Source organism: Gossypium hirsutum, chromosome A12, assembly GCF_007990345.1.
Source record: "Gossypium hirsutum isolate 1008001.06 chromosome A12, Gossypium_hirsutum_v2.1, whole genome shotgun sequence".
NCBI classification, from domain to species: domain Eukaryota; kingdom Viridiplantae; phylum Streptophyta; class Magnoliopsida; order Malvales; family Malvaceae; genus Gossypium; species Gossypium hirsutum.
The window spans coordinates 96,820,037-96,843,366 of NC_053435.1; the positions used below are offsets into that span (position 1 = coordinate 96,820,037).

The following is a 23,330-nucleotide window of genomic DNA, read 5'->3' on the forward strand; positions in this document are numbered from 1 at the left end:
ATTCCTTTCTTTTCAATCCAATATGGGAGGGAGGGAGGAGAGCATTATATTTTTGGCGAAATGAAGAAGAAAGTCAGTATTGAAGAACATTATTTCGAGAAGAAAAGAAAAAAGGTTAAAAAGTGAGAAGATCAATATTTACCCTAACAATTTTTTCCTAATAAATAAGAATAATATTTATTTTAATTAAAAATACTAATATTCCATTTCATTTCCTATGAAAAAATTAAAATTAAAGATTCCGCTTCATATTACACATGTATTGGTTGACTCTACAAATCATTTAAAAAAACCCAAAAAGAATTAGTGCTAGATTTCAATAACTTAAAATGGAAGGAAAGACAGAAAGACCGTGAACCTATTTAAACAATTTAAAGAGAAAAAAGAAGAAATAAAAGTAAAGTACACGCAAAATAGATAAATTACATTTTTGATCAGAGATTTTAAGTTGAAACTTTAAAAATAATATTATTGATAAGAAGAATTAAATACCGAAAACATTAAATTTTATAGATTTTGAAGAAAATTTTCTCTAAACCATAAAATAAATATAAAAATACACCATTTTACCAAAAAATGTAGCATTTTAAAAATCAAAAGAATTAAAGCAAGATTTAAATAAATAAAATGAAAATGAAAATTGAATGAAAGAGAGAAAAAGGACCTCACCTTATCTAAGTAAAGGTGGTGATCCACACATTTGCTGAACTCCATGCCACAACCTCTACATATCAGATGAATAACACCAATAGCTTAATTACTCAAATAAAACTGTGAGAGAAGAAGAAAAATGGGGGTTCTACTTCTTTCTCTGACAATGCCTCACTCCTTCCCTATTTATCCTGTAATTTCTTCCACTGGTGAGTCTTTGACAGCTCATGGATATCAATTGTCAATTTTGTCTTTTAAGCTAACAAATATTTCTTAATTTCTTCTGTCCAAGTTTATGGAGGACATGGAAATGGAATATTGGGGAGGAATCGATTTACTGTAATTTCTTGTGCTAATGGTAATAGGCAGAGGGAGAGAAACCTCCTTCGGAGAAGGTTCTTCTATTTTGTTTCTTCTTAAATCAGCTTTGACAATCCAGTTAATTTCCCGGTTTTGTTTAAGGCATCCACGATTTTGGTTATTGCATATCTTGCATGCTTATTTGTTCCAGGGAGGTGGTGGAGCACATTTGTTTGCTCAAAGCAAACAAGAATATATCTGAAGATGAGGAGAAGGAAATGTTGGATTATCTTTACACATCCCAATATCAGATGCGTGGAATGGTTGCAATATCTTTAGGTTGGAAGTTGGAACACTTTCGATTTGCCTCTAACTAGCTGCCTATGAGTGTCTTTTTCCCTGGGTAGTCTAGTTTATTAAACCCATAAAAATTTAAAATAAGGTCCTGGATTATTCTTCCGACTACCTTCTTTTCATCTCATAAATATCTTACAAAGGTTCAGTTATAAAAATATTATAATATGTATATTTATATGAACAATGTAAATGAATTGAGAGAACTGCACCATAGCAATTAGCTTGGCATAGCTCATGTACAAGTCTAATACAGTTATGCTAGCAATATATATAGGAGTTTTTTTAACTCCACAATCGAAGCTAAAAGACTGTCACATGTTTATTTATTTTTTATATTCTTTAAATATCAATTAAGAATAATTTTTAACCCGACTTGTTGAGTTAGTCCATCTTTCTCTTCTTCATAAGATAAGTCAGCTTATGTATAATATATGTATATGTATAATCTACTTGGTTAGGCCAAATATCTGGTGAAGCTAAAGAAGATTATACTCATGCTGTCTTCATGCGTTTCGGAAGCAAGGAAGACCTAGCAAAGTTGTATGAGAACCCTCCCTACCTGCAAGTTATGAAGAAGCATGTACTTCCTTACTGCCATGTATGCTCTGACATGTAAACACCAAACTCAATTGCTCTAAATTACTTTTTTCGTCAGTTCCTGTGAAATAATCTGAGCAACAATGCATATATAATTCAATTTGTTCTCTTAATTAATAGAGTTCATGTTATATTTGTAGGGGCTGATGAATGTGGATTACGAATCTGAAGTGGAAGATGATATCCTTCATATATTTCGTAAAGGAGAGGTTGGATGCTACATACCCTCTGATTCCCAGAGTTGGAGTGATTAAATGCTGAAAATGATAAGATGTTAATAATGGATTCATTTACATCACATTTGTTATCTTCAATCTAATAAGTATGGTTGTGGTGACAGGAGTACAACTATGGTGTTGAGTTTGTGCTTCTGATTGCATTTGTTGAGGCTGCTATTGTTGAAGCTGTGGAAGACGCTTTAATGTCTCTTCAGGAGCTTACTGAGGAGCATCCATCCTTGATTCTCCAATGCACTCAAGGTGTGTGGAAAACAACATTTTCTATTCACTATCTCGCCTAACGATCCTCCCACCTATTCAACATTTAATCCTGAAAATTTGCTTCAAAGATTTTAGGGAATTGACCCTTAAATTTACCTCAAGCGTGTTAGAGACTTGGTCTTGAGCGAAAAAACAATTATGTTCTTAACTAGATAGAAAAAAATTCTTAAAGAATAATATGATTCTTTTTCTTATAAAATAGTACCCAAAGAACTCTTTTTATGTGGATTCAAATTTTAGTGATAATAAAGCCTCAAAAAGAATCAAGTTTTGAGTAATGTGATTGGAAAAGGATGAGTGTGAGGAGGTTGTACAAGGACGAAAAGCTTAATTTCAAAGGTCAAAAGATCTTTTAGTTGGTGCAAAAAAATAAAGAAACCTAAGAAGTTATTAATAGAATAGAGTAAGAAATGTTTCCCAAATAATAAAAAAAATTTGAATAGTTGATGGCCAGAATAACTATAATATATATAAAAAGGAATAGTAGCTTAAGGAGGAAGAGGCACATAGTATATTGAAATGTAAAAAAAAAAAAATGAAATAGTGAACATATATATTGAGCTAAAGAAGTAAAGATAGCAAATTAAAGGTTAAAAAATATGTCACGAGTATTTGTATTCTTCACATATTTAAAAGTTAATCCCTATATTTTTAATTTCAGGAAGTTACGTGTTTAGTCTCTCTAATTTTTAGATTTCAAAATTTATGTCCAACTATTAACACTGTTAATTTTTTTTGTCAAAGTTGTTGATGTGACATTTTGAAATTAAAAAAAAGCTCACATGGTAATCATATAACTAAAAAAATTTACATTGTAATAAAAATGAATTTAACAAAATAATTTTAACTTTGTTAATAGATGGACTTGAATTTTAAAACCTGAAAAGTAGAGAGACTAAAGGTATACTTGGTTGAGTAAAAAAGTGAAATGATGGAAGAAGGGTGTGGAAAAGTGGGGAAAAAAATTTTGAGTGTGTTTGGTGAGGAAGAAAATTGAGGGGAAAGAAAATAGGAAAGATAATTTTTCATCCTAATGCATAAAAATTAATCATTCTAAATTGGAATGATAATAGGAGAGAAAATGAAAGAGATGTTAGTTCAAAATTATGCATTTTTCAAAGGTTTCATTTTCGTTCCTCTCACCAAGCAATGGATGGAAAAAATGTAATTTTCTTCCAATTTTTTCATCTTCCCTACCAAGCACATTTATGGAAAGAAAAATTATATTTTCCATTTATCTATTTTTTCATCCCTTTAATTTTTCATCTTTCTAATTTTCTTTACAATTTACCTAGCCTAAATTCCTAGAAGTAAAAGTACAAACACTAAATTCCATATTTTTGAAGAGTACAATGACATGTGGCATATTGTAACCCAAATTAAATGGCTAAAATAGGATAAAAATGCATAATTCTAAAGCAATATGCATACACCTCTTATTTTCTTTCTTCTTATCAATCCAATTTGAAATGATTTGTTTATATGCATTAAGATTGAAAACAGATCTCTTTTCTTTACTTTCCTCTCATTTTTTTTCCTATTAAATGCTCTTAAAAATTATTTCTTTCTTTTTTTTCACTCATTCCTTTCGTCCTTGCATTTTTCCACCCAACCAAACATATCTTTAATTTGGTGCTATAAGTTGCTATAATTTTTTTGTATGAGATAATTTCTAAGCTGATGCCATAGATTGAAAGTATGGAGTTTTGTATAATTCAAAATCAGATTGTGTTTGTGGAGGTAAAGTAAATGCTTGACAATATATTGATTGCTAATAAAGCCTAACTAGAACCGGAAAAAAAGTGAATGAAATGGCCTTAGAAGTGGATATGGATAATGGTTATGATAGGGTAGAATGAGATTTTATGGAATCAATCTTAAAAAGAAGGTTCAATACAAAATGGGTTAAATAGGTTATGAAGTGTATATATATTCTATTCCTTACAATTTGCTTTTTATGGTAACAATCTAATACTCCTTTTTCCCAATTAGAATAGGCTTATTAAAACATTAATTGAGCTTGATAGGTTAAATGAAATTAAATTAGGTAAAGAAAGTCCCACTTTGACCCATCTGTATTTGCTGATGATTCATTATTCTTTATGCAAGCTAATATTGTAAATTGTGAAGAAATGATAGCCATTTTGCAAAAACAGAATTGTGTATTTGGGCAAAAGGTGAACTTTGACAAGTCTAACATAAGTTTTAGTGCCAATATCCATTCCTGAGGAGGTAAAAAAAGAGGTGACTGACAGACTATATCTCAAGATTGCTAAAGTTTCTAATACATATCTTAGGATGCCTTGACTATGGGTTAAGGAAAAAAACTGTAAAGCTATGGAGTACATAGAGAAGAGAATAAAGAGGAAGTTCTAGGCATGGAAACAACAACTGTTAGCTCAAAGAAGTAAAGTTTTGATAAAAGTTGTGGCCAAGTTTTAAATTCCATTTGAAGGTTTGTAATAAAGTAAATGCAGAGATGGCCAAGTTTTGGAAGAGGTAACGGGTGGAGGATAGAAAGATCCATTGAGCTATATGGGTGCACTTGACAACTAGGAAAAGAAAGTGGGATTTAAAGACCAAATGCCTACTGGACTAGACTACTTAAAGGAACATATTTTTCAAATTGTTTTCGTTGGAGGCTAAACAAATTGCTAAAACATCTTGGGCATAGGCTAGTTTCTTGGAGGATAGAGATTTCTTAATAGAAACTATTATGTGGTAGGTTTTGGATGGAAAGGAAATTAATATCTGGAATGATAGATGTTGCAAGTTGCAACAAGGTCTAATTAGCCTAAATGAAAACCAATGTCAGAATATGCGCAGGAAGGTGAAGGACGATTTTGGAAATGGGAAACAGGAGTTGGTGTTGGTAGGGCATTTAGTTGATTATGATAATCCAAAGCCTACTTATGATTCTTATATTTGTGAACAGGGAATGAAGGATAGAGTTATGGGGTCCCATAGTACAAATGGGATGTATTTTATTAAGGATGGATATCATGTACAAAAAGAAGAGAAGCTTGTTAGTTACATGAATCCCTCAACATTCCATTTTAGCCAAAGTATAAATCCTATTGCTACAAATATGAACATATGGAAAAGGAATGTGAAAGATAGTCCTACATACCTTTTGTGTGGTAAGGAGATTGAAACAACTAAACATGCTTTGCTTGTGAAGGTGTCAGAGCAATATGGTTCAGGTTGGATGTTAATAGATAAGGTGACAATTCAGTACAAGATGAAAATGTCATCTTCATTGGTGCATATTGTGAGCAGAGATGGTTTGCCTGCTCCTCACTAATTGTAGAATACGATGGATATTTAAGGGAACTAAGAGTTTGGTTTATAAGATTGTAGAGATGTGAGTGATATATTTTGTTGTAATCACAGATGACATCATTAATTTTCACATAATGTATACTATTAAACTCAATTAACGTCCATCATTATACTGTAGGTTCAAACTTCAATAGCAAAACTAGTGAGGAATATACACATGGAGCGGTGATGCGATTTCGATCATGTCGGTCTCCTTTCATCTTCTTTACTATTTCATTGTTTAACCACTTTTTCACATTTGACTGCTATTTATTCACATGCTTGCAGCTGAGGCCTTTCAGATATTTTTGAGCAGTTCAAGATACAGAGATGTAAGGAGCCTTTTGTTGTGGATTTTTGAGATTTTTTTTTTCATTTTTCTCCAACTTTTCAATTTTCATCTTTCCACCATGCAAAGTCAAAGTCAAAGCCTATGCCTCAGTTCAACTTGTTTTGCTTTAAATATTATACATGAAAACATCAAATCCCAAATGACTAAATATAGTTATATAATATTTGGAAACAGGTGTGGGAGTCTAAACTCCAACCGATAGCCAGGAAAACACTAGCCATTCATTTTTGTGTGGATCCAGTGGGCACTGAGATAATGTAGTAAGAATCAATACTTACATTTTTTTTACATTTCTAATAACATAATCATACATATGTATCCACAATATTGATGCTTACATTGGTTTCTAAAGCATCCTAACTCCTGTCTCAACACCCTCTCGCTTAACTAAACTCTGCTCTTCACTCATTTTAATGGTTTTTTTATTGCAATTGAAGGTGGAAAAGTATTTTTCAGTTCCAAAAGTTATAAACAACGCCTAGCATTTGAGATCAAAATTGCAGTAACTTAAAGTAGGATTTAGATGCTTTTTGCTTTTGTATTTTAAAGTGAAATTATCAAAATATCTTTATTTATATTAACTGTTTAAAAGTTATTTAAATTAATTTATATTTTATGTATGATTATATTAAATTATTTAAATATATTTACAAATGATATTATTTAAATATCATTTAAATTAAATTATTTTTATTTTTTAATATCATCTTTAAAATAGATATTTTCAACTTCTTACAACAATTTTTGATAACAATGAAGAATGCTTAAAAATTAATAAATCATATTGTCTGTAACAATTTTCAACCACAATAGCACTGAAGAACCAACTGTTAGAATATAAAACAACTAACTATTTATTTTTAATAAAAATGCATACAAAATTATGAATAAGTGAATATACATTTTTTTCTTTTATTTTTAATATGAAATTTATTTATTAAAGTAATAATTTTAAACAAATTTTTTAAAACTCAAAAACAAAACTTAAATTCATTTTTTCCCTTTTTTTAATGTTATTTTATAAATAATAATTTATTTATTGTACATCTACCATTTTCCTTTAATCTTCATTCCTCGTCAAGTTTGCCGAGCAGTAGCACCGAGCACCGCCTTCACCCACAATCATTGACACTTGTAATTCTTACTTTGAACCCCTCGATTTCACATCTTTCATTGTCGTGCCATCAACTTAGGAATTTGATGTGGAGTTGTCGGCATGACGTTCCAACTACCAAGTTTTTAATACTTCATCCTCACCTATATATCCTCAATTATGCCCGCCTTCAAGCATAGCTTCAAATGCAACAAATTTGTTCTAGGCAACAATCTAAAAACATTTATTCTTATCCTTTTCAACTTTTCAACTTTAGGGAGTAGTTTTTGAACAAAGTAGTCTTTAATGTTGAAAAAAGAAAAGAAAAGTTGAATTTACTTAAGCCTTCTTTATGATTTTCCCCTTAAATTGTTTTATTTATAAAATTATTATTTTAGTAAATAAATGTTATGTTAGAAAATGAGAAAAAATAGATATTTATTCGTAAATATTTTTTTAATTTTATATGTATTTTTATAAAATCTTATGTATTTTTATCAAAAATAAACAATTAAATATTTTTATTTTATTTTTTAAAATTTTAATTTAAAGAATCAAGACTAAATTGACAAAATGTGTAAAGTTGAGAGTTAAATTTGTTGAATATTTTAGAATTAGGATCAATTTGATAGAATGTGTAAACATTAAAGGGTTGTTTTTTTTATTATGCCAATAAAAAAGCCACACTAACATTTTGTTAGTGATTTAATGGATGAGTGACTAAAATATTAAATTTCGATAACATTAGTGACGAAAATAGAAAATTTTAAATCTGGGTAATCAACATAAATACGATAATAATTAAATGGCTATTTATATAATTTACCCAAAATTTTATCACATGTTTCAATAAATAGATTATACATGTTTATATTTGTTTATTGACATGCAGGGGTGAAACCAGCAAATTTTTTAATGTGGCTAAAGTACAATTTTACCTTTGTTAATTTAAAATTTTAAAAATTTTAAAAGGGCCATATAAATTTTTTTCATTTTAGGGGTGTCGAGGCCCCTACCAGCCCCCTAATTTTGCCACAATTGACATGTTAGGAAAATTTGATGAAAATCATTCGTGTCATTATTAATTGTTTTTATTAGTTCACTTTTAAAATTAATAGGACTAAAACATTTTATTTAAATTAATTGATTTGCTTAATTTCAAAATTGATTGAAACGTAAGGAACATTTACACGGAAAAATTTAGGAGTGAGCAAAACTTGGTTTGACTCGAAAAAATCAAAATTAAATTCGAATTTCGAGTTAAACGATTGAACTATTCGATGTAACTCAAACTTTTTTTCGAATTTCGAGTTTGAATCAAGTTTAATTTTAAATTCGAATAACTTAAATAATTCGAATAAATCGAATTCCAAACTATAACACCTCAAACCTTTTTACTTTCCCCCAATACTTTTACTCCCCTCTCATTCTACCCCCATCTACCCCAAACCCATTTTCCCCACAAATTTTTTTTTGAATATTTCCCCCCAAATTTTACTCCCATCCTTCAAAACTTTTTATGTCTCCCTAAAATTTTATTTTTCATCCTTTACCCTAAATAAAAAATCATCAAAAAAAACCATACACTTAAATAGTAATAATTTTATTTATATCTATTATTTATATTATTAAATTAAATTTCACATTTTATCTTTAAGATAATTTTTATTTAAAAATCACATTTTTTATTTAATATATTTTTTAATTTCAAAATACATAATGACAAAAATTAGAAGATAACTGAAGCAACTAAATTAACAAAGAAGCTAACCCGTATATCAAAGATTAATAAATAAATTATTAAGAGATGAAAGTTAATAACAAATTTGATTACGGTGGGCAAATTTGATTATGGTGAACAACAGTGATTACAAGGTTTCAAAGTCATTTTTTTAATTTAACTCGAAAAAATATATTCGATTCGATTTGATTCAAATTTTATCTCACTCGACTCGATTCGAGAAAATTTAAATTGAGTTAAGATGATAAAATAAGATTTATCAACTCGATTAACTCGAATATTTTTCATTCAATTCGGTTGAACACTCAACCCTAAAAAGATCAATTCAGGTTGGTGACATTATCATAGCACTCTCATTTACAAAAACAATTATTAGTCAGTTTAACAGTTAATTTTTGCTAATGACATAAACAATTATTTAAAATATTGTCACATGAAAATGGTATTGAAATGATATTATTTTGTTTATAGGCATCAACAAATATTAAAAAAAAATTAAACATATTATAAGGAAATTTATTTTGTATACTGTATTAACAAATAATAATAATAATAATAATAATAATAATAATCCATTGAGGCTTTCTAGTTATGCAAATAAAGAAATTTATTACAAAGTGTTGGATGAGAGTTTTAAACCATTATAACTCATACACTTCACCTATTTTTAAGATCTGAACTTCTTTCTAAGTTTGTATTCAAATGATTTCATTTATATGTTAAAATTTTAAATGTTATAAAAATAATTGTTGTTTTATTATAGTAATATTTGAGATTTAGATTCTATTTAAAATTTTTAATTAAAAATTATAATATATTAATAATATTAATTAGTGAAATTTAGTTTATATATTTAATAGAAATTACAAACATAATTATTTTTATTTAATAAACTTGATTGATATATTTTTATGTATGATTCGAATATTTTATAACGAAAATTTATGATCTTTATTTCATTTAAGAATATAATTAATTTTATTAAAATTTGAAAAAAAAAGTTGTTATAGAGCAAATAGAGATTTTATAGGAAATTATCTGGGTTTTATTCGAATAATTTGAATTTTACGAGAAAAGTTAATCTATTCTTTTCATTTTTATTTTTTTTCTTTTTTAAAATTAAAAAGGAAAAAATCTTTGATTTTATATGAAATTACCTGAGTTTTGTAGTGAAAACTTAATTTTTTTTACAGGAAAATCATTTTATCTTTTTAATTTTTTTAGAATTAATTTTAGTATTTTTTTTGTAAAGAGAAAAACTTGAGTTTTTATATGAAATTGTGTTATAAGAGAAAAATTTACTTTTCATTTAAGATGAATATCTCAATTCTCTAAAGAAAACTCAAGTTTTTTTTAAATAAAATTAATTCTAAAAATGAACATATGTGACCAAAATGAAAATTTATTAAAGTTGAGTGATTAAAATGATAAAAATATGTAATGACAACTCTCATATTGCAAATTTTTTTATTTTTAGTGCTCAAAGTGAAAATTAATGAAAATTAGATGACTAACTGTACAATTTACCATTTTATTTTTACCTTTTAAGTTTTAACATATTAGATCTTAGCCCAAAAAAAAAGGCATGACGAATTAATTGACTCTCTAACTTTATAAAAAATCATTTTAGCCCTCTATTTAATTTTTCATCATTTTTAAGTTTTAAACTTACATTATTTGTTAAATTAACTAAAATAGATTGAAAAGTTAACGCATGTTAATTTTTGATGGATTCAACAAACAATGGGGCTAAAAGAAAAAAAAATTAAATAAGGGCTAAAATGTTCTTTTTGTAAAGTTGAAGGATTAAATAATTCATTATGCCAAAAAGAAAAGCATATAACCAGCAAACCTATGTATATAGTCATGTAAAATGCGTTGAAGTCACACTAAAGCGGCTTCGTCTGCCAGAAATCGGAACTGAAAGAACTCGATACGACTTTACAAAGATAACGAAGCAGTAAACATCGTATAAGGGGGAGTTGGGTAAGATTTTCGTTTTATTCTTTGGTTTTCCTCCACAATGGCTTCGATGTTAGGACCTGGAAGCTCAACAGCAAACATATATGTACCAGAAGAGTGGTCGGAGGCTGCTAATTCCATAGCCTATGACTCAGTAACTTCCCCACCTCCTTTTTCTTTTATCTGCGGCGCCAAAAACTCTGGCAAAACCACTTTCTCCCGTCACCTCCTTAACATTCTTCTCCAAAGGTTAGAGTTCACATGAGGATTATTGTTTTCTTCTCTCAGAGTTTTCTTTTATTTGTTGTGAAATGGGTTTATGACTAAATATTTAAATACGCACTGATATTTGCTGAAATATTTCCTTTAGAGGGTATTTCAATATCCGTTTTAGTGATTTAGTGGACTTATTCAAGCTATAATTATGGAAGGGGAAATTGTGTTTTTTTTTTGCTGTTTTTTGTTTGTTAATGGAAGGAAAAAAGCAGAGTTTTGGTAGCAATTATATGTGAAACACAGTAGTAGACAATAAATTGTGTTCCTTCCGTGAACTTATTTGGACACCGATGTTGGGCAGAGTTTTGATAACATAATTATGATAATCTGGTCGGTATGTTGTTAGCAGGTATGGAAAAGTAGCTTATTTGGACACAGATGTTGGGCAGCCTGAGTTCACGGTTCCAGGTTTCGTGTCCCTTACAGTTGTTGACAAAATAACCCCAGGTTTTCAGCTTTCCCAACACTTGTCTTTTCATCATACCCTCAAAAGTTCTCTGGGTTGATCAACTCGTTCTTTTGTCAACTGACCGAATGCTTTCTATAATTTTTGGCTTTCCAAATAGATTTGGCAATTCCATGCTTGAAGACACCTGAGAGGTACATTGCTTTGAATCTATTTTGTTGACTTTGATTTTTGTGGCGGACCGAGTATTTCAAGACTTGAACTTGATATCTATTTATTTTTGGTTGTAATGAGCGTTAACACTCTTCAGTGTGACTTTCTTTAAGGTGTTTTTTCTTTGGTGACGTATCTTCAAAAAGGGATCCATCAACATACTTGAAATATATATTTACCCTATTCGATTACTATCGAGAGGAATACTGCATGTTTGACAAGAGTGAAAATGCTGGTAGGATAGAATTGCCCCTTATTGTCAATACCCCTGGCTGGGTGAAAGGTAGGCTCTGATCTGCTTCCAATCGATTACTAATACCCTTATTTCTTGAAACTTATTATTTCCAGTTCATGTTCTTGTTCTTCAATGACAATTTTTGGATCTTCCTTTTCTATACAAATTAGTTGTACTTTTGCTATAACTATAAAGTTGATGTTTTTATTTTCTTGCATTTGTCAGGCATTGGTTATGAAATATTGGTGGATATGCTGAGATTTATTTGTCCTACTCATGTTGTTAAGATAAACATATCTGCCGAGAGTAAGAATCTTCCAGGTGGGGCATTCTGGTTAGATGGTGATTGTGATGGGATGGTTAATATTATAGAGATCAAATCAGCTCAGCAGGACAACTTTAATAGATCGTAAGTTTGAGGCCATCTTTAAGTTAACCGGCAACTTGTTAAATTTTGAATCTTAGCAAGTTGAATTACTTCACATGTATTTTAATGGCATTTGTTTGGCTGCTTAATATTGTTTCTCTCTTTTTCTATGTTTAGCTATTTTAATAAAATGTGCATGTTTTCTGTAAAACATCATAATTCTGGGGAGATGTGGCTTTGCTTCCTATATCTTACCTTAATTTGTCTTTTGTAGGGTGCTAGTACAGAAGGATGCTAGCCTTCTGCGAGATTTACGGATCATGGCTTATTTCAGGCAATGCTTCCCTAGTGACAAGCCTATTACTACAATCAAAGAACTTGCACATGCACTGGCTTCTCATCCTCCTTATGAAGTTCCAATATCAATTATCAAAATTAGACATCTTCACTGCCAGGTTAGTTACCAGAAAATGAATTGCAGGTTTTTTTTTTTTTTAAATTACTTCTAGAATAAAAAAAAATAAGCCTTCTCTTACTATCTGGGGCCAATTATACTGGTCATATTGTTATATGCCTGGCCCTGTTAAGAAGGAATAACTTAGTGATGATCACAGAGCAGTATAAATCATTTTTAGTATGAGCACTGCACTTACTTTTGTAATGTAAAAACTAAAAAGGTCAGTAAACTCCTTGTATAATTGTTTTTCTTTGTAATTCTAGGTCCCAAGCACTGAAACATACTACAGTTTGAATGCAACTATTGTTGGATTGGCAGTTAGTTCAGAGGAGTCTGAGGATTTGCCCTGGTGTGTTGGACTTGGTAGGTCACAGTTACACTGCCTCTGTTGATTGCTTGGTCATCTTGATCGTTGTTTAATGATATTTACTTTGCATAGTTTTTCAGTCCAATTTTCCATTTATTTTATTGGAAAATGTTGAGAAGCCTTTATAGCTATCCATGTGTGGTTAACTAATGGCATATAAGTTTAGAGTTTCATACTTTCATACCAACAAGCCAGTGACATGTTCTTGGTGGTTTTGTATCACAGAAATTCAATGTAGGATAAATGCAAAATACTGATCTCCTGAAAATGAAGGATGATAACAGAATCTTTAAACTTGCAATGAGTAAAGCATTCAGCAATATATAAGCTGGATGGCCCTGCTGAACAAGCGTATAAGACCTTCTGGGGCTTAGCTAGGGTGAATACTAGTGTGAACTAAGAGTTTCCCATGCTTCCATTGGAAGGACTGAAAAAGTAAAACATAGTATTGAAGTAACTTGACTTCTTTTTCATCTTACTTGATGCCTCTATGAACCAGGAATTGTGAGAGGAATTGACACATTCAAAGGTGTGCTTTATGTGATCACTCCTGTTCTTCCAAGCACTCTGGAGAAGGTCAATCTTTTCCTGCAGGGCTTTATTCAGATTCCTACTTGCTTGTTGCAGGTAATTTGAGCCTAAAACTGTAAAACTTGTAAAGGCCAAACATTATTTCTTATTTCTTATCATTGCAACCCCCCTATTCTCTCTTTTTCTCTGTTTATCTCTTCTCTTTTGGGGTGAATTAGCCTGATAGACAAGGATCAGAGTATATAGGATGCATTGTTCTTATAACATAAGGATTGGGAGGAATAGTGGGGAAGGGTGGGTGGGAGAGAGAGACTGCCACTTAATTAGCCATAAGAGGGAAATAAATTGTGCAAAAATTCTATTGGACTCAGTCCTGCTGAGTTGGATTGTGTCTAGCTCGTGTGCAGTCCATTTCACTGCTAATACCTCTATTCGGGCATATTGACTTGTATCCGCATTGTAAGCTCAAAATAAAATTCTGATATTACTAGTTTTAGATGTCTATGCAGTATGTAGCATGTACAATTTTCTTTGCACTCTATAATCTTAAGATTATACTTGGTAGTTGATGGATATTTCCATAGACTTTTTTTTTTTTTTTTTTCCTTTTTAATAACACCTTGTATGTTTATGACTCTGGTTCTTCTCTTGACAATTGGTTACATATTTACAATTTTACAGGTTAAGGGATGCAGATCACCGTACGTAACTTCAAATGTTTTGTCGGATAGGTTTTACTAACCCAAAGAATCATTTTCATCAAAGATCTCTTATTGATGTTCCAAGTTTGCTTATATGGCCATGTTGCTATAGGCAGTTGCCAATAGATGACGTTAGCTGGCTTCTGTATTTTTTTTTTTTAGTAACAGGGAGCTAGCTCTCATAGTTTTTCTTAAAAGTTATGTCCATTAGTTCCACAGAATAGGATGTTCAACAACTATCTTTTGCAAAAAGTAGAGTCTGCTTTATTGATGAAAAATATTAGATATGCTATAAGGATGTAGTGGTTATTTGATCTTGTTTTTTTTTTTTTATATAAAGGAAGGTGCATCCTAAAAAAGGGAAGGGGATGCAGATGCTGTGATTCAAATTTCAGACATGTTGATAATTATATTTAACTAATTTGGCTAAGCCTGAGTTTTGATTATGAATTTTGCTTTGCATCCTTTTGTACAGTTACAATAGTTGGTTTAATGCAGTGTTTTAATAGTCAGTGTTATTGGCTTAGTGTTTCAGTTTAATTATTGAAACATGTCTACTGGTGATGCGAGCAATTTAAACTTTGAAAAGTGGCTGAAATACTACACCCTAGTGAACCCAAAGAAAATTATGAAAATTTTCATTAGGATTGTACACTGTTGGTGGATCCACTCTGGTTCTTATTCATCATGATTATGGTTTGGGTTTAAATCTCGTATGAGTGTGTAGCTTTGTAAATTTTATATTAAAATATAAAAATAAAAATACCTTCAAAATAATAGAAAAATATTTTTAAAATAATATTTGTTACATTATAAAAAATAATAATTTTTTTGATAATTTTACAATTGAGTTGGGTTCAATGATACTAAATAAGACATAGTTTAGGTATTGTATAAATTATTTTTTCAATTATTAGGTTTTGTCAAAGACATTAAAATTAAAGTGGGTTACACAGTGTATAAAAGTAACTCTCAAACATTCAAATTTACATATTTAAAGACCAACCCTTCATTAAAATGAAATAATAATTTGTTAAATATGGAAAAAAAAAAAGGATGGGCAAGGCAGCAAGGGTAAAGCAATGTGGGTTAGCATTACTTAGATGTACAAATGGCTGAGAAATGTTTGATAAACCGTTTTTAAAGGCCAATGTTGTCTAAGAACCTCAAATTTTGTAAGTAAATAGCCGAAGGAAAATTCACCACCAAAATTTGAATACTTAAGCTAAACATTTCCCTCATTGGCTTTCTCCTCGACATACAAAGTGGATAAACCATGATCGTGGTCGGCTAAATGCCAACGGAAAATGATTACCCTTTCTCAATAATCCTTAATAATCCCGAAGATTGTTTCTTTGTAACACGATAAGAAATGGAAAAACCAAAACGATCGTTTATACAGTTTGCAGAACAAAAGCTTGGAAGAGTACCCAAGTTTTTCATTTATGCCTTGCTTGAATGGATGATCATCTTAATTCTGTTCATCGACGGCTTTCTTGCATTTCTAGCCAATGAATTAGCCAAGTGGTTTGGTTTGCCTATTCCTTGCTTGCTTTGCACCAGAATTGATCATGCTCTTGTCGGGAGAAATGAACAGTTCTATTACAATGAATCCATATGTAACAGCCATAAGAAGAACGTTTCATGTCTTGCATTCTGTCATGCTCACAAGAAGCTTTCTGACATGAGAAACTTGTGCGAAAACTGTCTTCTGTCTTTTGCAACTGAGAAAGAATCTGATGGCCATACTTACAAGTCCCTTCTGGGGATATTACACAAGGATATTGAACTGTTTCTGGACGAAGAGCAGCAAGTTCATCTGTCATTGCCTACTGGAACAAAAGATGAAGTGGTTCAGAAGAGCAAAGATCATCGTTGTGCATGTTGTGGGGAGCCTTTGAAGCTCAATTCCTCCGATTCTAAATGGAAGGTTTCTTCCCTTGCTCCTGCCCGCGATTCCGATTTGTCTCACATCAAATGCTCTCCTCTCAACCTTACATCCAATTCCAATGAGTCAGATGTCAAAGAAACAACCAATGAAAAGCCATGTGAGTTTAAAGCTTATACTAGTGGCAATTCTAGTTGTGAAATTTTCACTATGAATGCAGCATTTTCTTTAGAATGGTACCATGATATGTTGGATTTTACTGATTTTGGTCATGGATGTTTCAAACAGCAGAGGACCATGCCAAGGTCAGTACCATACCATCGCTGATGGATGCTGAGGAAGATAAGACCCCTAACTTCATATGGGGAAACAAATTTTTCGGAATCTCATTATCGGATTCGGCAGCAAACAGTCCAAAGTGGACAAAAATTCCAAGGAAATCAATGCTTGAGAGGATGGAGTTGGCTTCGGAAACTGCAGAGGGACAAGTACCAAATCAGGAAGCCGAAGATGATATCTTGCAGCATCTGAAGGGACAAGTTCGTATGGATCGCAGGTCGTTGATGTCATTGTACATGGAACTGGATGAAGAAAGAAGCGCATCAGCCGAAGCAGCTAATAATGCAATGGCCATGATCACTAGGTTGCAAGCTGAGAAGGCAGCCGTTCAGATGGAGGCTTTACAATACCAAAGGATGATGGACGAACAGGCAGAATATGACCAAGAAGCCCTACAAGAGATCTACAACTTGCTGGTCAAAAGACAAGAAGAAGTTCAAGATTTACAGGCTGAACTTGACGCTTATAGACAAAAGTATGGATTCTTAAAGGATTTCGACTTTCCAAGACAAAGAGGCAAGACTGATGTAGGCAGTCATGTGTTGAAACTACTATCTTACTCTTTCAATGGAAGAATTGAATGTGGCGGCCCTACTAGGAGACTTAATCAAGGTCCCAACACTGGAGGGAAAACACAGAATCTTGACCACTCTGATTCGATGCAAGGTATGAATATGATGGGAGGCGAAGAATCGAAGAAAGTCATTCGAGGTGTTCGCCCATTGGGACGGTTAAAAAATATTAACAAGAGTGGCCATATTTCCAAACTCAGTGAGGGCGTTTCCTCAAAGTCTAGTAGTGAAGATGAATTTGACACGGAAGACGAAACAGGTAACATGCTTACTCTATGAATGATGAAGCTTTAGGATTTTCAAAACCATTCAACAACTGACTCTGCATCTTACAGATGAAGCAGGTAGCAACAGCAAAATTACTGACAGATTTCTAGAACCCACAAAAGCTTCAATGACAATGCCTCATGCTGAAAGTTGAGATACTTGATTATCTTCACTCCCATTTCTGGTAATGTTTCATGACCATTAATGCATTTACGTTTGCCACTTTCAGCCTTTGCATATACTCATTTTTATTAGGTGTTTTTTTTTTGGGTTATGTGCTTACTTAGAAACCTCTGTACACGTTGTTTGAGTGTAAATTAAGATTCCTTTAATTGATAACGCATTATGTTTTTGTTCTTTTCTTGTTAGGATGTATATAACATTCTTAATTTGATCGTTTTGGGGGGTTTTCTAGCCTTCCACTTTTGGTCCCTTCTACTTAGGTAAGAAGTTTACTAAGACTTGTTACATGGAGACATTTCGCAGGAGTAGCAGCAAATTGAACTCTGCAACGACTTGGCAGGCAAGCTTTTGAGCTGATGCAATCAAATAAATCTGAGATTCTGGTTTAGACTTGGTAGGCATATATGTTAGGGAGAAAGAGTATCTTTATAGACACACACACACACAAATATATATTGTTCTGAATATATCAACTAACTTTGAATACTTGTTGGCGATGAGTCTTCCCACAATTTCAAATTACCGTGTAATTGAAATGTTAATGGTTTCTTTCCATTTTGCTTCTTAGTTTTCATTGATGATTTTTATACGAGAATAGAGATAGATTAATTTTCAAGGGTAAGGACTTTTTTCCAAGAAACAAATAATTGGAAACCTAACCAACGTAAAAAGAGGTTCTTGAGAATTTTCTAGACAAAAGGGGATTTTCCTGGGTAAGATAACATCTACAACCATATTTTTTTTTGGTCTGAACATAGTGTTCTCTCCCACTGATCTATTCCAATTGAAGACGCTAGCTTTCACAAAAAGAGGAAGTTGTCATCCCCAAAAGAGGACTGCATTTTTTTATTATTTATTTTACGCTATCCTAAAACTGCTACACCTTTCATATCAATCTGTTGTATTCAAAATTTCTCCTGATTTTTCCTTCTAAACAAGGTTTACGAGTAAAAGAACAAGAAACAACTCACCTATATTCAACATTTACAATAAAAAAGAAAAAAAAATGGAACACGCAATTTCATAGTAAAGAATCCCTTGTTATTCTACTTCTTTCACCTTTCAGAATACAAAACCAAAAAAAAAAAAAAAAACCTTCTACCAATTAACCCTATAGACTAGTATGAATGTGCACTCCAACAACCAAAAAGAATGACAAAAACAATGGTTTCTTTGTCCCTCCTTACAAACTAAAAACGACAACTCCCCAACTTCGTAATACATATCTACAAAAACACAACAGTAAATATGAACATTTTCAGGTAGGAGGTAAGTCAAGGGGATTACAAAAAATAGTCGGGGGTTCTGCGTGTGGTCTCAGGCTCAATCTGACGTGGAGCTGGGTCAAACTGAAGAAAACTTTGCTCCATATTCTCTCCAATCTCAAGTATTGCAGCCATATTTCCACAGCGATAGCAGTAGTTTGGGGCACTGAACACGGTTACCACATTCTTTTCCTACAATAATACAGATATTGATATAAATAGCAATCAGTGAGAATAGATTATACAACATTGTGTTTATTTTGATTAGGATACCACAAACCTGGGACCAATTATATCCTTCCATAACAAGCTGGTGAGCTCTAGAAATCAGGGTCAGCCCATTTGTGTGGTTGAACTGCCCAGAAATATCCTGCCCAAAGGTATACCCAGCTCCTCGAGGAGATATTCCCCATCCACATCTATCATCAGGATCAGACCATAAGAGATCACACATTGGACCCTCATGAGGAACCTACACAGCCAACACATACAAAGATGCTAGTAAAATTAAAAATGTAGCAACATTGGAAAAGGCATATTTGATGTGATGACGCCTGTTAGGCTACTACAAGAACAGCGAACCTACAATGATAATTGATAGATGTTCTTATGATTACACCAGATAAAACGGGTACCATTTCTAGTGCCTACAATCATAAAAATAAAAAAGACACAGCATCCCTAGGGCCAATCATGTCTTATGAGTCATGGTATCCATTATGAACTCCACAAGTGTTGATACTTAATAATGCACTTTATATGCACACTATGTTTTGAAAAGCTTTTTATTTAGCAAATACTATTATTTGTAACAAGGTAGACAATCTACTCTAAGACTATTAACTTTTAAGTGCAAAGCATAATTGGACTACAGTGTTACCTCTTGAATACGGTCAAGAGAACGGATGTTATCTAATGTATCCAAAGATGGGGAGAGTCCACCATGCAAGCAGAAAATCTGCAAGGGACACAAATAGTTGTCAGCTGAGATCTTGGAAATACTAGAGATAAGACCGTGTCTGAGAATTCAAACCTGACTTTCAATCAGGGCAGTCAGAGGTAAATAGTCAAAGAGGTCAGTGAAATACTTCCACACATTAGCATTTCCATATTTTCTCAAGCATTCATCATAAAAGCCATACCTGAAAAGAAAGGCAGCTGGTTACGAACTGGTCCAGCATAATCACTAAATAACTTCCACTACTTAATACTTGGATGTCATAATCCAGATAGATATTACTGGTTTAATGAGTATTCATACTCCATTTTTCCAATTTTCTAACAAGAAGCATTGGTTTGCCATAACAACATAAAAGAACAAAATATTTTGGTGAACTAATCAAATAAACTAATTGCGTAAGAAAACTTACCATTACATTTTAGATTTATTTACATTAACATTTGACATATCAAGAGTACGTTTTTGCTCCAGGATGATGAATTTATTTAGTGAATGAAAAAAGGACTGCTAATGCATTTACAGAATGAAAAGAAGAAAAAACACTAAATATGTATATCTCACACTTGAGTTATCTGGCGGCTCTCATGGTTTCCCCTCAAAATAGTTATTCTATCCCTATAACGAACTTTCAGAGCAACTAAAAGTGTGACAGTCTCAACAGAGTAGTATCCTCGATCTGCATACAAGGAGGCAAAAAAAATCAGCTGTATACAGAGCCCCTACAAAAGATGCATCGATATGTATGATTTATTGCAATCTTGGACCAAAAAAACCCAGCATAAACAATACCAGAGAAAAACAAACAGTGAAGAAAATGATATACCCTACATTGCAGATAACGCTCAATCTCAAGTTAACTTTCCACAAGCACATGTCCTAAAGGTAACAGTGCCATCATTTGGTAGTTGCGGCCAAGTGCCTAAAATCTTGATTTTGTAAAGCATTAAGCAAGGACATTATATAAGGGTTTTTCTTTTGGGTAGTTGTGGCTCACATTACTAAATTGGGCAGATTAAACGATGAAACAAACAGCACTATAATCAACCAGATTCCTTGAACTCTCAGAGAAGGGCTTGGAATTAGCTGAAACTTAATAAATGTCGAGGTTCAATTCAATATGTAAATGCTCTTAAAATAAACCTATACTCTAACAGCTCTATCTTAACATTGTCAACACTTCTATTTCAACTAGTTAGATTAAGGATACATGTTTATTCACCAAAGCTCTCACATTAAATATTTTAACTTCGCTTTGTACAGATAAGCTAATCAATGTCAAACTACCAAGAAATTGGAATTTTACGCGCGTATAATTTCCTTTCTTAAACATTCTTTTTTGACTTTCTCTTTTCAATCAATAATAATTAAGATCTGTAAACCCAGAAATTATCATACTAACAATTTAATTCAGACGAAAAGTAAGCAATGGCAATTAAATGCAATGAAAAGCGGACCTACCCACGTAATCGCCCATAAAGAGATAATTAGTATCGGGAGCATTGCCGCCGATGCGAAACAACTCGATGAGATCGTGGAATTGGCCATGGATATCGCCGCAGACGGTGACGGGGCACTTCACCGGCTGAACATTCCACTCCTCCACCAGGATCGCACGTGCCTGCTCGCACAGAGTCTTCACCTCCACCTCCGGAAGAGGCTTGCACTGCATTAAGTGTTCGATCTGACGGTCTAGATCGCCGTGGGACGGCATCGCTAAGCTTTTCGATGAGATCTTTCGTAACTATTTTGTTTTATAAAGGAGTTTTGATCGAACGGCAGAGGACGAAGCTGGAGGTTTGAGGATTTTGGCGATCAAGTCATGCTTAGGGTTTGGGGAGATTGGATTTGGTCCTCAAATCTCAGTTTTTTCCTTGCAGCTAACCAAGCATTATTTTTGTTAACAAAATAACTATTAGAATTTGCTCTATCAGTCCCTCATTTTCACTCTATTTTTGTTAAACTTGTCAGCTTTTTCCAAATTGATACCCAAATTTTTTTGTTAATAGTTGAACTTGTATTCTTTTACACAAATAAGTCCAAAATATTAATGCCGTTTATATTTTAATAAGGTGGCGCTGCCAACTTGTTTTAATATAGGTGCTTTATTCATTATAATTTATATTTTTAATACTTTAAGAATGAAATATTAAAAAGTATAATATTTTGTAATTTTTAGGGTGTTTTGTGGGACTTAAAAAAGTATTTTATTTTTATATAGATTTTTAATATTTTAAAAATAAATTTACTTGTTTAGGTAAAAATAATAAAGAATTTCAAAAAGTTTGTGAAGAATTTTAAGAGAGGATTTGAGTAGTTCAAAATTCTTTTAAAAATTTTAATTTCTAGATAACTTATCTCCCCAATTGAATTTAGAGACGATATAATAATATTTTATTATTTGAATCATTTTTTCAATTTGATTTTGTGGACTATGGACAATTAAGATTAATTACTTATATAGATTTTCTCGCATTATAATTCATCCATATAACCTAAAGTAATTAATGAGTCAATATTTATTTATTTATTTTATTTTATTTATAAAAACTATCGAAGACAATACGACATAGAAATAATGAATAACATCTGTTTAATTCTATGAATAAACAGTTTGGTCATTTTAGTAATATGGACACCTAATTTTATTTGGGCTTTCGATTGTGAGTTACTTAGACCTTAGGGTGGTTGGATGAGAGATAAAATTGAATTTGTTTGAAGGTTAAATAAAATTAGCTTTAAAATTAAAATCAAACTTGGATTTTGAGACAGAGACTGAATCAAACTGATTTTTACAAATTTTAGGTTTGAATTGAACTTCATAATTAAATTGGGATTGGATTTAAATTAACTTTAAATTTATTTTAAGGTTATCTTTTAATTTCAGTTTCCATTTAATTGAAATTTAGAAAATCTGGCGTGATGGGATGGATATTAGGATGTCCATATATAGTTTCTGAAGAAAAAATGTTTTTAAATAAAATCATTTTTATTTTGTAAATAATGGCTTTTTTAATGATTTTGAAAAGTAAAAAGTATGTTGGTTTGGTTTTAAATAAATACGTTGTTTAAACCTATTTTCTTTAAATTGGTACAATTTGGGTCAAGCCCAAACTTGTTTGCTTAATGTTCAAATTGGGTCGAAGTCCAAGCCTAAATTCGATTTAAATTGAGTCAAGTTTGGATCCTTTTTGCCTGTCTCTATTTTCTTAATTTTGATTATTGGTTTCTTTTTAGCTCGTTGCCGTAATCCCTTAGTTGGAGGAACTTATGACGCGTTTGATTTATTGAAATGAAATGTTATATTATGAAAATAAAATAGAGATGTAATAGTACTACATTGTTTGGTTGGTAAAATAATATTACTGAATAGGAATGGAGTATATTGAAAATGATAAATTTATCCTTGTATTAAACTCAATATCCTAAAT

General features: G+C 31.7%; 4 protein-coding genes across 5 annotated transcripts; 3 read left to right on the forward strand and 1 right to left on the reverse strand.

The window, feature by feature from the left end:
• The first annotated feature begins 642 nt into the window (after positions 1 to 642).
• On the forward strand, positions 643 to 6,486 carry LOC107938233 (stress-response A/B barrel domain-containing protein UP3). The gene is made up of 9 exons (XM_016871327.2): positions 643 to 860; positions 944 to 1,046; positions 1,163 to 1,290; positions 1,767 to 1,906; positions 2,046 to 2,114; positions 2,246 to 2,384; positions 5,866 to 5,931; positions 6,015 to 6,058; positions 6,253 to 6,486. The coding sequence occupies exons 1-9, from the start codon at positions 791 to 793 to the stop codon at positions 6,337 to 6,339; spliced, it is 846 nt and encodes a 281-aa protein (XP_016726816.1). The 5' UTR covers positions 643 to 790; the 3' UTR covers positions 6,340 to 6,486.
• A 4,299-nt stretch (positions 6,487 to 10,785) lies between these two features.
• LOC107938234 (polynucleotide 5'-hydroxyl-kinase NOL9) lies at positions 10,786 to 14,857 on the forward strand. Its single transcript, XM_016871328.2, has 9 exons — positions 10,786 to 11,123; positions 11,500 to 11,597; positions 11,717 to 11,750; positions 11,883 to 12,052; positions 12,230 to 12,413; positions 12,646 to 12,826; positions 13,092 to 13,191; positions 13,695 to 13,822; positions 14,408 to 14,857. The coding sequence occupies exons 1-9, from the start codon at positions 10,936 to 10,938 to the stop codon at positions 14,465 to 14,467; spliced, it is 1,143 nt and encodes a 380-aa protein (XP_016726817.2). The 5' UTR covers positions 10,786 to 10,935; the 3' UTR covers positions 14,468 to 14,857.
• A 634-nt stretch (positions 14,858 to 15,491) lies between these two features.
• Positions 15,492 to 18,231, forward strand: LOC107938253 (probable myosin-binding protein 5). Of its 2 annotated transcripts, none has more exons than XM_041083191.1 (4): positions 15,492 to 16,475; positions 16,604 to 17,485; positions 17,562 to 17,677; positions 17,909 to 18,231. In XM_041083191.1, exons 1-3 carry the CDS (start codon positions 15,800 to 15,802, stop codon positions 17,645 to 17,647), a joined length of 1,644 nt encoding a protein of 547 aa, XP_040939125.1. In that variant the 5' UTR covers positions 15,492 to 15,799; the 3' UTR covers positions 17,648 to 17,677; positions 17,909 to 18,231. The 2 variants fall into 2 exon arrangements, with proteins under 2 accessions (XP_040939125.1, XP_040939124.1); XM_041083190.1 differs by having other exon boundaries at positions 17,980 to 18,231.
• A 464-nt stretch (positions 18,232 to 18,695) lies between these two features.
• On the reverse strand, positions 18,696 to 21,808 carry LOC107938255 (serine/threonine-protein phosphatase PP2A catalytic subunit). The gene is made up of 6 exons (XM_016871350.2): positions 21,361 to 21,808; positions 20,464 to 20,578; positions 19,975 to 20,083; positions 19,822 to 19,899; positions 19,222 to 19,413; positions 18,696 to 19,133 (listed from the first exon to the last, which is right to left on the reverse strand). The coding sequence occupies exons 1-6, from the start codon at positions 21,611 to 21,613 to the stop codon at positions 18,960 to 18,962; spliced, it is 921 nt and encodes a 306-aa protein (XP_016726839.1). The 5' UTR covers positions 21,614 to 21,808; the 3' UTR covers positions 18,696 to 18,959.
• Positions 21,809 to 23,330: the final 1,522 nt, after the last annotated feature.

Bases quoted from the DNA above. Each gene is read 5' to 3' on its own strand.
- LOC107938233 (XM_016871327.2), top strand. From the start codon at position 791: ATGGGGGTTCTACTTCTTTCTCTGACAATGCCTCACTCCTTCCCTATT. The intron at 1,047-1,162 runs GTTCTTCTATTT...TATTTGTTCCAG, and splicing joins AGAAACCTCCTTCGGAGAAG to GGAGGTGGTGGAGCACATTT. The intron at 6,059-6,252 runs GTAAGGAGCCTT...ATTTGGAAACAG, and splicing joins GCAGTTCAAGATACAGAGAT to GTGTGGGAGTCTAAACTCCA.
- LOC107938234 (XM_016871328.2), top strand. From the start codon at position 10,936: ATGGCTTCGATGTTAGGACCTGGAAGCTCAACAGCAAACATATATGTA. The intron at 11,124-11,499 runs GTTAGAGTTCAC...TGTTGTTAGCAG, and splicing joins CTTAACATTCTTCTCCAAAG to GTATGGAAAAGTAGCTTATT. The intron at 12,827-13,091 runs GTTAGTTACCAG...TTGTAATTCTAG, and splicing joins TTAGACATCTTCACTGCCAG to GTCCCAAGCACTGAAACATA.
- LOC107938253 (XM_041083191.1), top strand. From the start codon at position 15,800: ATGGAAAAACCAAAACGATCGTTTATACAGTTTGCAGAACAAAAGCTT. The intron at 16,476-16,603 runs GTGAGTTTAAAG...TGTTTCAAACAG, and splicing joins AACAACCAATGAAAAGCCAT to CAGAGGACCATGCCAAGGTC. The intron at 17,486-17,561 runs GTAACATGCTTA...TGCATCTTACAG, and splicing joins TGACACGGAAGACGAAACAG to ATGAAGCAGGTAGCAACAGC.
- LOC107938255 (XM_016871350.2), bottom strand. From the start codon at position 21,613: ATGCCGTCCCACGGCGATCTAGACCGTCAGATCGAACACTTAATGCAG. The intron at 20,084-20,463 runs GTGAGATATACA...CTTTCTTTTCAG, and splicing joins AGCCGCCAGATAACTCAAGT to GTATGGCTTTTATGATGAAT. The intron at 19,414-19,821 runs GTAACACTGTAG...TTGGCTGTGTAG, and splicing joins CTCTTGACCGTATTCAAGAG to GTTCCTCATGAGGGTCCAAT.